Genomic DNA, 13,574 nt, shown 5'->3' with positions numbered 1-13,574 from the left:
GTGTTAATAAACCAGTGATGTTCTTATTGCTGTATACTGTGTGTTGTTTTTCCAACATCTCCAACAAAAAAAAGGACTTTTTCCCCAAAAGCAGCAGATGATGAGATAAATCACATTATCTACAACCCCTGGAAATAATTATGGAATCACCGGCCTCGGAGGATGTTCATTCAGTTGTTTAATTTTGTAGAAAAAAAAGCAGATCACAGACATGACACAAAACTAAAGTCATTTCAAATGGCAACTTTCTGGCTTTAAGAAACACTATGAGAAATCAAGAAAAAAAGATTGTGGCAGTCAGTAACGGTTACTTTTTTAGACCAAGCAGAGGGAAAAAAAAATATGGAATCGCTCAATTGAGGAATAAATTATGGAATCACCTTGTAAATTTTCATCCCCAAAACTAACACCTGCATCAAATCAGATCTGCTCGTTAGTCTGCATCTAAAAAGGAGTGAACACACCTTGGAGAGCTGTTGCACCAAGTGGACTGACATGAATCATGGCTCCAACATGAGAGATGTCAGTTGAAACAAAGGAGAGGATTATAAAACTCTTAAAAGAGGGTAAATCATCACGCAATGCTGCAAAAGATGTTGGTTGTTCACAGTCAGCTGTGTCTAAACTCTGGACCAAATACAAACAACATGGGAAGGTTGTTAAAGGCAAACATACTGGTAGACCAAGGAAGACATCAAAGCATCAAGACAGAAAACTTAAAGCAATATGTCTCAAAAATCGAAAATGCACAACAAAACAAATGAGGAACGAATGGGAGGAAACTGGAGTCAACGTCTGTGACCGAACTGTAAGAAACCGCCTAAGGAAATGGGATTTACATACAGAAAAGCTAAACGAAAGCCATCATTAACACCTAAACAGAAAAAAACAAGGTTACAATGGGCTAAGGAAAAGCAATCGTGGACTGTGGATGACTGGATGAAAGTCATATTCAGTGATGAATCTTGAATCTGCATTGGGCAAGGTGATAATGTTGGAACTTTTGTTTGGTGCCGTTCCAATGAGATTTATAAAGATGACTGCCTGAAGAGAACATGTAAATTTCCACAGTCATTGATAATATGGGGCTGCATGTCAGGTAAAGGCACTGGGGAGATGGCTGTCATTACATCATCAATAAATGCACAAGTTTACGTTGATATTTTGGACACTTTTCTTATCCCATCAATTGAAAGGATGTTTGGGGATGATGAAATCATTTTTCAAGATGATAATGCATCTTACCATAGAGCAAAAACTGTGAAAACATTCCTTGCAAAAAGACACATAGGGTCAATGTCATGGCCTGCAAATAGTCCGGATCTTAATCCAATTGAAAATCTTTGGTGGAAGTTGAAGAAAATGGTCCATGACAAGGCTCCAACCTGCAAAGCTGATCTGGTAACAGCAATCAGAGAAAGTTGGAGCCAGATTGATGAAGAGTCCTGTTTGTCACTCATTAAGTCCATGCCTCAGAGACTGCAAGCTGTTATAAAAGCCAGAGGTGGTGCAACAAAATACTAGTGATGTGTTGGAGTGTTCTTTTGTTTTTCATGATTCCATAATTTTTTCCTCAGAATTGAGTGATTCCATATTTTTTTCCCTCTGCTTGGTCTAAAAAAGTAACCGTTACTGACTGCCACAATTTTTTTTCCTGATTTCTTACTGTGTTTCTTAAAGACAGAAAGTTGCCATTTGAAATGACTTTAGTTTTGTGTCATGTCTGTGATCTGCTTTTTTTCTACAAAATTAAACAACTGAATGAACATCCTCCGAGGCCGGTGATTCCATAATTTTTGCCAGGGGTTGTAGAAGGAACCCTGCTTCTACGTTGTATTCATCACCTTCTGAAAATTTTTGAAGTTTAGTGTAAATTTAACACTGAAGAAAATTTCTGTCAGACTTAAGAGCAGAAATAAGGTGTGAGAAAATTAGAAACCCAGTAAGACCAGGAACATCAGGGCTAAGCGAGAATTCAGTTGTACTTCTTGCTTGGTAACTTGACAAGAGCATCATAAAAACAGACACAAAGATCCACTGGTCCATAGCCCCTGAGTTTTTGCAAAGTTGAGCAGCACTGAGCCACTTTCACCGTGACTGTTAGATCCATGGGGTTGGACACAGCTCTCATAACTAGCATTGTCAGTGCATGTGGTCATACATACAACAGACAGAACTGTCAAAGTATAAACCTCATAATGCGTGTGTTGACAGAGGTGATATCTGACACCATCAGAAGACTAAAGGCAGGTCTATCCATCCAACGAGAACCGACCACTTCCGTGTCTGCAGCCACTGCAACACGGTGCTTTCCAAGCAACCTTGACAGCAATGTTAGATTATTTCCTTACTGAGACAAAGTAAGATTCAGGTGCCTCAGCAATGCACCAAATTCCACCTACCAGAGACAAAACCCTTGCTGTTCTCCAGTGGTTCTGTTCAAACACCTTTTCCCCACCTCTTTCATAATACGTGAAGGCAGCAGAATTACTCACATGGAGTGTGGAAACAAAAGATCCTACTTTACAGTGTCGAGCTTTGGCTGGAACATCCATCCCAAAACCAAACCCCAAAAAAGGATTTATCTACAGGCTGGAGGACCATCTATAGTCCTGGATACCATCGTGCCCAGGATGGGTTTGTACAGTTCTGGACAAATTTGCATCAGACAAAAACTAAATACAATCTCATGTTTTATGAAGCGACTCAATTAGAATGTTAAAGATACCAGAAATCATTCATCTTTTCTTTGCATAGAAATTGGCAGGTTTACTGTTCTGCACTTTACTGCAAATGGGAAAAGGCTCGTGCAACAATGACAGGCGGAATCAAGGCAAAAAGTGCAGTATGCACGCATGCTGCATTAACGTGGACACAGTTTTAGATAAGGCTGCCCTGTTGACATGTGGAAATACTAACATTCTCTGATGGTGTCAAATGTCCACTGGTCATTCTTGAAGAAAGGGTGTCGCTTGATTTCTTCCACTCCATTCCTGCCCAATCGTACATCCCTGAAAACAGAGAATTAAAGGGGAGCTGTGCAAAAGTGTACTGAAAACATTTTACAAGCAACAGAAGATGACCTACAGATACAGACATTAAAATACTGTAATAATACATCCAATAATGAGACATGCAGACTTTAATTCTGACTTGAGCAGCTGACAAGATCAGTAGTACTAAAGTCCTATGTAGGTCCTGAGGGCTACTGGTTACTTCTGGATTTATGACTCCCCTTTGCATGGAACGCCACTTCAACACGTGACTTCCCATGTCAGGTCTGGAACCCATTTGCAGATGGGGGACTGAGATAATGCAGATTAAAGTGTAGGTGACACCAAAAAATGTGCACAAATAATCACTGAAAATGATAAAATGTCAATATTTTAAATAATCCTGAACAATAAAAGTCGATGTTAAGTGCACAGGTGAAGGATAAACAACAGCTGTTTGAAGCCTGCGCTCTATTTCAGCCCTCAGCCTCGGCCATATTGTTGCTATGTCATCACCGTAACGCCACCTGCTGATTCAAGCCCAAATCAACTGTAAACACAGTGGCAGCTGAGCTGTTTTCGGAGGATGTGGAGCTTTTTTGGATTGTTTTTTTTTTTTAAGTCCAGTCTGAAGGTGATTCTGAAGAAGCTGTGGAGGACACAGACTGATGGTTTTCAGCCTTATTTAGACCACAATGAGGGAGACTTAACCTTGGAGGAAAACCTTCAGTCTGACAACACTGACGATACTGGCAGAGTTCAGAACATGATTATAAAATAAATAAATTATGTATAGGTGATTTCGGCATGCAAGCGGAGATGATAAACTGTTTTTATTTTTTGCCAGCTCTTTGGTTGTAATCAACTGATAAAAAAAAGTTTTGCTATCTGTGATATCAGAAAAAAAAAAAGCGATGAGGAAGTGTGGATTTTTTTCATGATTTTTTTCTGAGAAACAGGTACATACATTTTAAATCGGCAAAATGTCACGAGGGACTGAAAAAATCAGCTATTATTAAAATATTGTTTCCATCTTGAATACAGTTAGTGTTCTGTACGTTAGCAGCGTAACATGTTATTAAATATTAAAACCATTCACACACACAGAGTAAATATAAAGTCTTAATCTGATCTATTGCGTTGTTTCAGTCGGATTCATCATCACAGCCTCACGAAAACTTATCCACATAAAGCCTCCTGATTTTGGAAAACGTCGTCCAGAAATATTTCAGTTCCTTGTGGTGGCTGAAGAAACGTAGCGTTTTAAAAGAAGTCCCTCTGTGTTTTGTGCATTTCTCAGTCTCAACCAGAGGACCCGAGCATTTTGTCCCCCAACAAGACAATTAACTTATTTTAAAAGTTGAAACAGTCACAGCACCTCATTCAATCACATTGGCATTTACCACAGACATCCGTCAACTCTTCAGTATTCTGCACGCCACAGAATAAAAATAAAACATAAAACTGGGGAAAAAAAGTTAAATTACTGTTTGGCCTCCGTGTGGAGGGGCAAGGCCACGTGACAGCGTACACCCTCCTGATGACGTACATGTTGATATCTACATGCTCTGCCTACTAAACAAAAGGGTACTGCTGGCGGTGGAAACGCAAGTCAAGCCAGACCGAACTGTTCCGAACCGTACCATACCATCCCGGACTGCATTGGTGGAAGAGAGGCTGTTTTGGCAGGCCAGCTACCTGTGCTACCATTAGCACCAAAGTTGCACTGATGTTATACCACCAGTGTGCTATGCTTCGGCTCAGGCTGTTTTTGCCCATGGCACATGGTAGTCTGCCATGCTATGTCATCAAACTGTGCACAAGATCACGTTCATGTCCAACCATGAACATCACAAGTTGGCAGTCAAGAACACATACTTAAACCTTTTCTACACAGAAAGTAATCAATCAATCAATCAATCAATCAATCAATCAACTTTTTTCTTATATAGCGCCAAATCACAACAAACAGTTGCCCCAAGGCGCTCCATATTGTAAGGCAAGGCCATACAATAATTATAAAAAACCCCAACGGTCAAAACGACCCCAAACGATCAACTGAAATTCAAGTGTATTATGTTGATTACAACCTCTGGATTAATAAAGATATGTACGAGGTCTGTTAGAAAAGTATCTGACCTTTTTATTTTTTCAAAAACCTGAGGATTTGAATCACGTGTGCTTGCATGAGCTAACTTTGAACCTTCGTGCGCATGCGTGATTTTCTTCACGCCTGTCGATTGTGTCATTTGCTTGTAAGCAGCCTTTGTGTGAGGTGTGTGTCGTGCGCTCGGCGTTTTTTCATTTCAAGGAAAAAGACGGAACAACTGGAGCAGTGCGACTGCATCAAATTTTGCCAGAAACTGGGCGACAGCCAGGTGGAAACCATTCGGATGATTCAGACGGCTTTTGGTGACGATCCTCTGGGCATCACACAGATTAAGGAGCGGTACAACTGGTTTAAAGACGGCCGCACAACGGTGGAGAGCGAGCCGTGCTCCGATCAGCATCAACATGCTGAAATGACCAGATCATTTCCAACGTGAACGCTGTGGTGATGTGGGACCGTCATGTGACTATCCGAGAAATTGCAGAAGAGGTGGACATCAGCACTTTTTTGGCACATTCCACTGTGACAGAAGATTTGGCCAAGAAAAGAGTAGCTGTGAAATTCGTGCCGCTGCTGATGGAGCAAAAGCACCTTCGTGTTGAAGCCTCACAGGACATGCTGGACTCCGAAAAATGATGCCCACCTCTTCCACCATTTGGAAGATTCAGACAGCTTTAGGTGGTTTTTCAGTCGTGTGACTACCCGAGAAATTGTGGAAGAGGTGGACATGTCACAACACAAAGGCACTTTTGCTCCGCCGTTAGCTTCGTGCCGAAGCCATCGGCATGAATTTCGCTGCAACTCTTTTCATGGCCAAAGTTTCTGTCACAGTGGAATGTGCCGAAAAAGTGCTGATGTCCACCTCTTCCACAATTTCTCAGATAGTCACACGACGGTCCCACATCACCAGAGCGTTCACTTTGGAAATGACCTGGTCAATGACCTGAAAAAAATCACGCATGCGCACAAAGGTTCAAGGTTGGCTCATGCAAGCACACGTGGTTTCCACCTGGCTGTCGCCCAGTTTCTGGCAAAATTTGATGCAGTCGCACTGCTCCAGTTGTTCCGTCTTTTTCCTTGGAATGAAAAAACGCCGAGCGCACGACACACACCTCACACAAAGGCTGCTTACAAGCAAATGACACAATCGACAGGCGTGAAGAAAATCACGCATGCGCACGAAGGTTCAAGGTTGGCTCATGCAAGCACACGTGATTCAAATCCATCAGGTTTTTGAAAAAGTAAAAAGGTCGGATACTTTTCTAACAGACCTCGTATGTGTGCAGTTCAACAGCAGTGACATCAACCTGAAGAAATTAGAGGCTTTTTTTTTTAACATGACAGAGTGAAAGACAAAAGCATCATATTAACCCTTTCTCTACGGCGATGGCGCCCACTCCATATTTTCCATATGCGTATTTTTGTTTACCGTAACTCCGCCATAGTTTGTCCAATCCGAATGATTCAAAGTGCACTGTTAAGCTAACACCAAGGGCTTTCCAATGATATATGGTGTATTACGGTAAACGTAAGCCTGTGACATCATAACGCAGAGGAAAAACACGGAAGTTTCACACTAGTGTGCCGCTGATTCTCATTACCGTAAGTTCTCATGTAAGCCCTCAATCTGAAAAATTTCAACACTGACAGCAAGCCAAGAACCCGTGCTTTCCAACAGTATGCTATATGTTGCATATATTACGGTAAAGTGCATTCGGTGACTTCTGAAACGAGGGAAAAGTATGAAAAAGAGCCCAAAAGTGACAGAAAAGTACAGAGACAGACAGCAAACATAAATGTAGTCATTTTTGAGGAAAAGGCAGGGTGTTAGTGTCATTTGTGAAGGTGTGTGTGCGTGTTTGTGTGGGTGTGATGGCTCCATCAGCCACAAGCCACTGCCCGGTGCCAATAAGCAGAAACCCACCTTGCCAGCGATCCACAAAGGGGCGGCGTTCTTGCAAGGTTTGCAAGAGGTCAACCTGCTGGATGTGCAAACTTTGTAAAACTGGCCTGTCTTCAGCCAGACAGAAACTGTTACAAACAGTACCACACTGACTGATGGAGTTTAGATCTAATTTTGATTCTTGGTTATACATTTGTATATAGTTTGACACTTTGTTTTATTCATATTGTATAATTTTGCACAAAATGAGTGATCAAATGAGTGATTTATTACACATTTTAATACAGATAATTGATATATTTATATATAGTTTTGCACTTTGTTGTTATTCATATTGTTTGGTTCTGCACTTTAAAATTGGTTACTTTTTGCATATTTTCGCCTTGCAAAATGTTTACTTTTGCACTGTTTCTGCACTGTTTCTGGGTTCTAGACACACAAAATTAATTATTTTGATTGTAAACACTTAGAGCTTCCTGTTAAAAATGTGAAATCCAAACTTCCTTTACATAATCATTTTTCACTAAAAAACTGAAAAAAAAAATCAAGTTTGTTTTTGTGTTTTTTTCTCATTTTAAATGCTAAAACTTACAAATAATGTGTATAAATAGTTAATCAGGTGTAATATAATTGAAATTCAGGTACTCTTGGAAAAGGGTACCAAAGCACACAAACATAGAACATTATTTCTGAAATTTATTGCTACAATAAAAAATTATAACCAATCGTCCATTTATAGCCTCAGTAGGTAAAGGGTTAACGGCTGTTTTCACTTTCACAGATATACACCGTTGAAGGTCTGTAGTTTGAAACCTTGCCTGTAGCCCTCACCCCTGTCGTTACAGCCCTGCACCTGAGGGCTGCATGTTCTGTGTGCAAGCTGCAGAACAGACAAGAAGAGAAAAGCAGGTGCGCTGGTTGTTTTTAATTGCTGTTATTGGCTCTGCGGGTCTGCGTGATCAGAAAACAGCCAGACAGACGCGCACTGCTGATGTTATGTGTATGGATTATGGATCGGCTGTGATCTGTTACACCACTACCATATAACCAAAACAATTCCCTCCTCGGGTTTGCATCGATCTCATGAACTGTCCAAGTTATCGTGCCTGTGTAGACTGTGAGCCTCTGGGATGTATATCCCAAAAAGTGAGAACAGGACTTTTGGGACTCAAACTTCTTTTATAAATCATAACACCTGTCAGTGAGGAAGGCACAGATGATATTTTTGGCATCTTTGGAAATATCCACATCATCAGGAAAGTTGAGGGAGTTCTTATGATCCATGATCTTGCTGTAGGTTCCCACTAGAGAGTCGGCGTAGAATGGCGTGTCACCTGGTAAAGATTAAACCGTACATTTAGGAATGATAAACTACAACTCTACACTGTTCTTGATATAGTTCCAAAATGAATTTCACAACACAAATGAGGAGGGAGTTAAGTACACAATCTTTCCACAGCTGTCTGGTGAAATTCTTTTGGCCGTAAGTAATGTTTACTGACCAACAAGCATCTCAAAGATGAAGACCCCGACAGACCACCAGTCACACTCTCTACCATAAAACCCATCGCCTCCCTGGGATTTCAGCACCTCTGGAGAGATGTAGTCCGGGGTGCCGACCGCTGTCTCACAGTGCACCATGCCAGTCTGCAACAGAAACACAGGACTACTCAATAACCTTCACAGCCCCTGAAGGATACTGTCCAAAGGGTTTTTTGTCATAAAATAAGACAAATTATAGATGCATCAGCTTGAAATAAAGTGCTTTCATTGAGTTATCCTTCCAATCCCAGATCTTAAACTGATACAACAGATCTGTAAACTAAAATATGAATGCACATTTTTCAGGAGAACAAGCAGAACAACCTGTTGTGAGCATCACCACTTCACATTTATACAAATTATAGTCTTTACAGTGTTGTAACAGCTATACAGTGTTTCTATGAATGATCTGAACTAAGCATTTCTTCCAGTTACTGTGTAGCTACGTGTGGCTATTTTTTCATCCTCAGAGCAGTCTATTTTCTGTCAAGCCTGGTCCTGGTGATCATGAAGTATTTTTCAGAAGCACTGTGTTCATATATGCTGAGGGTTCACTGATGTGAGAAAACTCACAGCGTCCATCTTCATGCACGTGCCGAAGTCAGCCAGCTTCAGGTGTCCCAGTCTGTCCAGGAGCATGTTGTCTGGCTTGACATCACGGTGAATGAAGCCCATGGAGTGAATAGCGTCCAAGGCCATCACCACCTCTGCGGTGTAGAACTTAGCCCATTTCTCCGGCACATCGTAGGTGCTGGTGAGATTGACCAGGTCGCCTCCTGGCATGTATTCCATCACCATGTAGAGATAGTGTTCATCTTGGAAAGCACAGCACAACTGGATACACGAGCACAAAAAAAAAAACAAAAAAAAAAAACAGTTTGTCACAAAGAAAACTGTCATTTGTTGTATCACTTTTTCTTAGATTGTCAGATTATTATTCAAATTAATTATGCTGAAGATCTCAAAATATTTCAGAAATGAAAAACTGACAAATTTAAGCTTATCTCAAGCAACTCCAACCAAACCTGCTCCTAATGTCCACCGCTGTCCAAATGTTATAAGATTATTCACTGCAATATGTCCAGACATGTTCAGCAGGTGGCAGACAGGTATACAGCAGTGTTCAGAATAATAGTAGTGCTATGTGACTAAAAGATTAATCCAGGTTTTGAGTATATTTCTTATTGTTACATGGGAAACAAGGTACCAGTAGATTCAGTAGATTCTCACAAATCCAACAAGACCAAGCATTCATGATATGCACACTCTTATCTGTAATTGCACAATCAGGTGTACCACTAGTGTTTCACTTTTGGCGAAAAATGAAATTCAGTATAATGCTTAATAGTTTGTTTCACAATGATAACAACATCCCAAGGGATCTTCATGCAGAATTTCATGAGCAAATACCATTTAGATTTTTTTTTTCAGTGACAGACCGAGTGCTTGATCCTTGTGAACAAAAACAGGTACTACAGAGACTACATTAGGTTTGTGAAGAACTCTTTTATTCCAAAAGTTACACACCAAAGCATTGGAAATGGTGTTATTTCTGTGTCCTATAATGTGAGTCAAAAGACTGGACCAAAATTTCTGCTGTAAAACCTCCATCATAGTTTTACAAGTGATTCCAGTATAGAGCTACTACTACGGAGACTACAAGGCTCTACAGAGACTACATTTGGCACAAATTGTCATTCTTGAGGTACTAAAAATAAATATATCACTTCCAATTTCTAGATCATGGTTGAGACAAAGACACTCTAGTGAAATATATTGGTATCATTCCTGCACCTAGTGTTGCCTCTCTGTGAGTATGCTACTACGGAGACTACAATATTTTGGGGGACATCCACATCCCTGATTATGTGAATTTCCCAGAAGTTCCAGCAATAAAACTGAAACAAATTACTAGCACTGTTTTGTAGGGGATCCATTTAGGTGTCAAATCTAATAAACAGGAATTATGAAATCAAAGGATTTATGTTTAGAACATAGTGTTTTCTCAAATGAATTGACAAATTTGGATTCTGGTTACAAACCTATTATTTTACTCACATGACCGCTGCTTGGCTCCAAGTGAAGATATTTTGATTTCATAACTTGTGTCATGACCAGAGAAATACTGGGAATGTCACTGATTGGTGTAGTTCTTTGAAAGGTTCGAGAGGATAAATATCAGCTTTATTTTATAATGAGCAAATTTCACATGAAACGAGGTAACATGCAAAAAAACTGCATTTTTTCACCATACGTATATTCACCATTTTTTAGGTTTTTTATGCATTTGCAAACTGTAAAAAGCAGGGAACAGATAAAGGTATGCCCAAGGGTCCTTAGCAATAGCTTCTAATGTCCCTAATGGCATTATTTTATGAGATATAGGTTGGTAACATTGCATTATTAAAATGGTAACACCTGATTGTGCACTTACCGTTAAGGCTATGAAATTGGGCTGTTGTCTTGTTGGATTTGTGAGAATCAGCCAGTGGTCCCCACATGAGCCCCTCCAGAAAAATTGAAAAACACTGCACTTGCTCCCCAGCCAGAGAAATGGAAATACCCCAAGTTTTAATGATCCAGCTCTAATACTTTAGGCACAGGAGCTGTTTCAAAATCACAGTATTTTTGTTTGTATTTGAAAAAAGCACTTTCTGGCCAACTTTGGAGAGCAATATAGCCTAGCCAAATTAAGTGAAACCCCTCAAACGTAGTATCCTAGGCAAAATCATACTGGAAAAGCCATGTCTGGCATCAAAACAATGATATCTGGCTTTATTTTTGATTCAACTGTTCTTAAAAACTGCCAAAAACTGTATATTTTCTAAAGGAGGTCTTACTTTGAGCATGCACTGTGTCAAAATGGATAATACCCACACTTCTCTTTACAGGCATAGACTCTCATGAACTAGTTCCAATGCCAGAATGTTTCAATTTTGCATTTCAGCTTAAATTTTGCTTGCGAGAGAAAATTGAAGCTACGCAATTTCGATTTTTAGCAAAAATACCCCATAATTGACCACAAAAATCACCAGGTGAGCAATTGATAAAAAATTTGAAATTTCAACCATGCAATTATATGGATGTAAAGATTATATATACTAAACTTCAAGTTTGGGCAAGAAATATTTATATATTTTTAATTTTTCTGAAAAGTCATTTTTATGAATACAGATCCAACAACACGATATACAATGTCATGTAATCTAAAAATACTTTCAAGGTTTACCTGAATGATTCAGTTCTTATATTTAATAGTAAAATACACAGTGAACAAGTAATATTTCCTACATAATCTTTAAAATGCACACATTTGCAAACAAAGCGCTCTTATTCTAGGTATACCATGTATACCAAACAAAGCCATCATGTCCGAAAACTATGTTCTTGGGTTATGTTCAGGAAAACGTGTTTTCTGCAGACACAGAACACGCAAAAAGGCTAAAAGTAAATCAGCTACTATAATAATATTTGTCATCAGTATGCATGTTATGTGTGCAAAAACCCTGGGAGAAGTGACTCAACTTTGTTCTGATCACTGTCATTCAGACTGTACTTGCGAGCTCCAGCATCACTCAAATCAACAAAACTGTGAAAGCCAACTGTCTTACACAATGTCTTTCGATGATATTCATCTTGCAAAGTCAACCCTAGAGCACATTTTGCCTCCATGATTGATGAGAATATGATTAGGCAATGGTCAGAATTACCAGAAATTCTCTGACCTATTTCTGGGAAACCAGGTTGAAATTAGGTTGTTCAGTTAATCCCACCTTCTGGGAAATTCTAAATATAGCCTGACCTTTTTCTGGGAAATTGTCAAAATTATCATTCATTTGGGTACCCTGTGCTGTTGCATCCATCAGCAATACAGTTTTTTACCAAGTTAAAATAACTGTATAATTATTATAGTTATTATGTAATAACTATATATTCACATTTCTAGCCCATTGATTAAGACTTAACACCATATAGTCAATGTGCGATTTCACACAATATTGCCTATTGTAAAAAAATAATTAAAATATAAATATTTCTTGCCCAAACTTGAAATTTAGTATATATCATCTTTACATCCATATAATTGCATGGTTGAAATTTCAATTTTTTAATCAATTGCTCACCTGGTGATTTCTGTGGTCAATTAGAGGGTATTTTTGCGAAAAATCAAAATTGCACGATTTCAATTTTTCCCTCACAAGCACAATTTTGGCTGAAATGGAAAAATGAAACATTCTGGTGTTGTAACTGATTCATGACAGTCTATGTCTGTAAGGAGAAGCGTGGGCATTAATCTATTTTGACACAGTGCATGCTCAAAGTCAGACCTCGTTTAGAAAAAAATACCATTTTTGGCAGTTTTTAAGAACAGTTGGATAAAAAATTAAGCCAGATATCATTGTTTTGATGCCAGATATGGCTTTTCCAGTATGATTTTACCTAAAATGGTAAGTTTGAAGGGTTTCAATTTGGCTAGGCTATATTGCTCTCCAAAATTGGCCAGAAAGTGCTTTTTTCAAATAAGAACAAAAATGCTGCGATTTTGAAACTGCTCCTGTGCTTAAAGTATTACAGCTGGCTCATTAAAACTTGGGGTATTTCCAGTTCTCTGGCTGGGGAACAAGTACAATTTTTTTTTTTTTTGGAAGGGGTCATGTGGGGAATTTTTTAAAATTTGACCGATTTGGCATGGAATGACCCAAAACAAAGTTGCTTTTTGGACTGATCTCTTTCACCACATTTTTACCCTAAAACGCACCATTAGGTCCATTAATTATTGTCCAACACCGAAATAAAACTGGATTACAGTGTAAAACTCCCTCTGGACGGGATGCCAGTCCATTACAGGAATGTGGTCCTTAAGAGAGTGAGAGACAGTCTTAACACATAAATTTACGACAGCAAATGCATAGTTTTGTGTTTAACAGTGGTTACGTTTTCAAATTCAAATAACACTCACAAATTCACACAACCCCACAACAAGGATTATGTTGTGGACTATGCCGGCACACTTCTTCCATCCTTC

At 39.3% G+C, this 13,574-nt stretch overlaps 1 protein-coding gene across 1 annotated transcript in view; it reads right to left on the bottom strand.

Annotated features, from left to right (window-relative positions):
- Positions 1-13,574, bottom strand: part of rock2a (rho-associated, coiled-coil containing protein kinase 2a) — a 69,434-nt gene that overhangs the window by 40,969 nt on the left and 14,891 nt on the right. The window contains exons 5-8 of the mRNA XM_034195023.1: positions 9,122-9,382; positions 8,509-8,653; positions 8,202-8,340; positions 2,920-3,011 (exon numbers count right to left, since the gene is read on the bottom strand). Of these exons, the coding sequence (XP_034050914.1) occupies positions 2,920-3,011; positions 8,202-8,340; positions 8,509-8,653; positions 9,122-9,382 (637 nt within the window). The remainder of the gene's footprint in view (positions 1-2,919; positions 3,012-8,201; positions 8,341-8,508; positions 8,654-9,121; positions 9,383-13,574) is intronic.

The sequence above is a fragment of the Thalassophryne amazonica genome, chromosome 19 (assembly GCF_902500255.1).
Source record: "Thalassophryne amazonica chromosome 19, fThaAma1.1, whole genome shotgun sequence".
Classification (NCBI taxonomy): Eukaryota; Metazoa; Chordata; class Actinopteri; order Batrachoidiformes; family Batrachoididae; genus Thalassophryne; species Thalassophryne amazonica.
The sequence above is the reverse complement of the archived record's forward strand: the minus strand, read 5'-3'. Positions and strand labels throughout refer to the sequence as shown.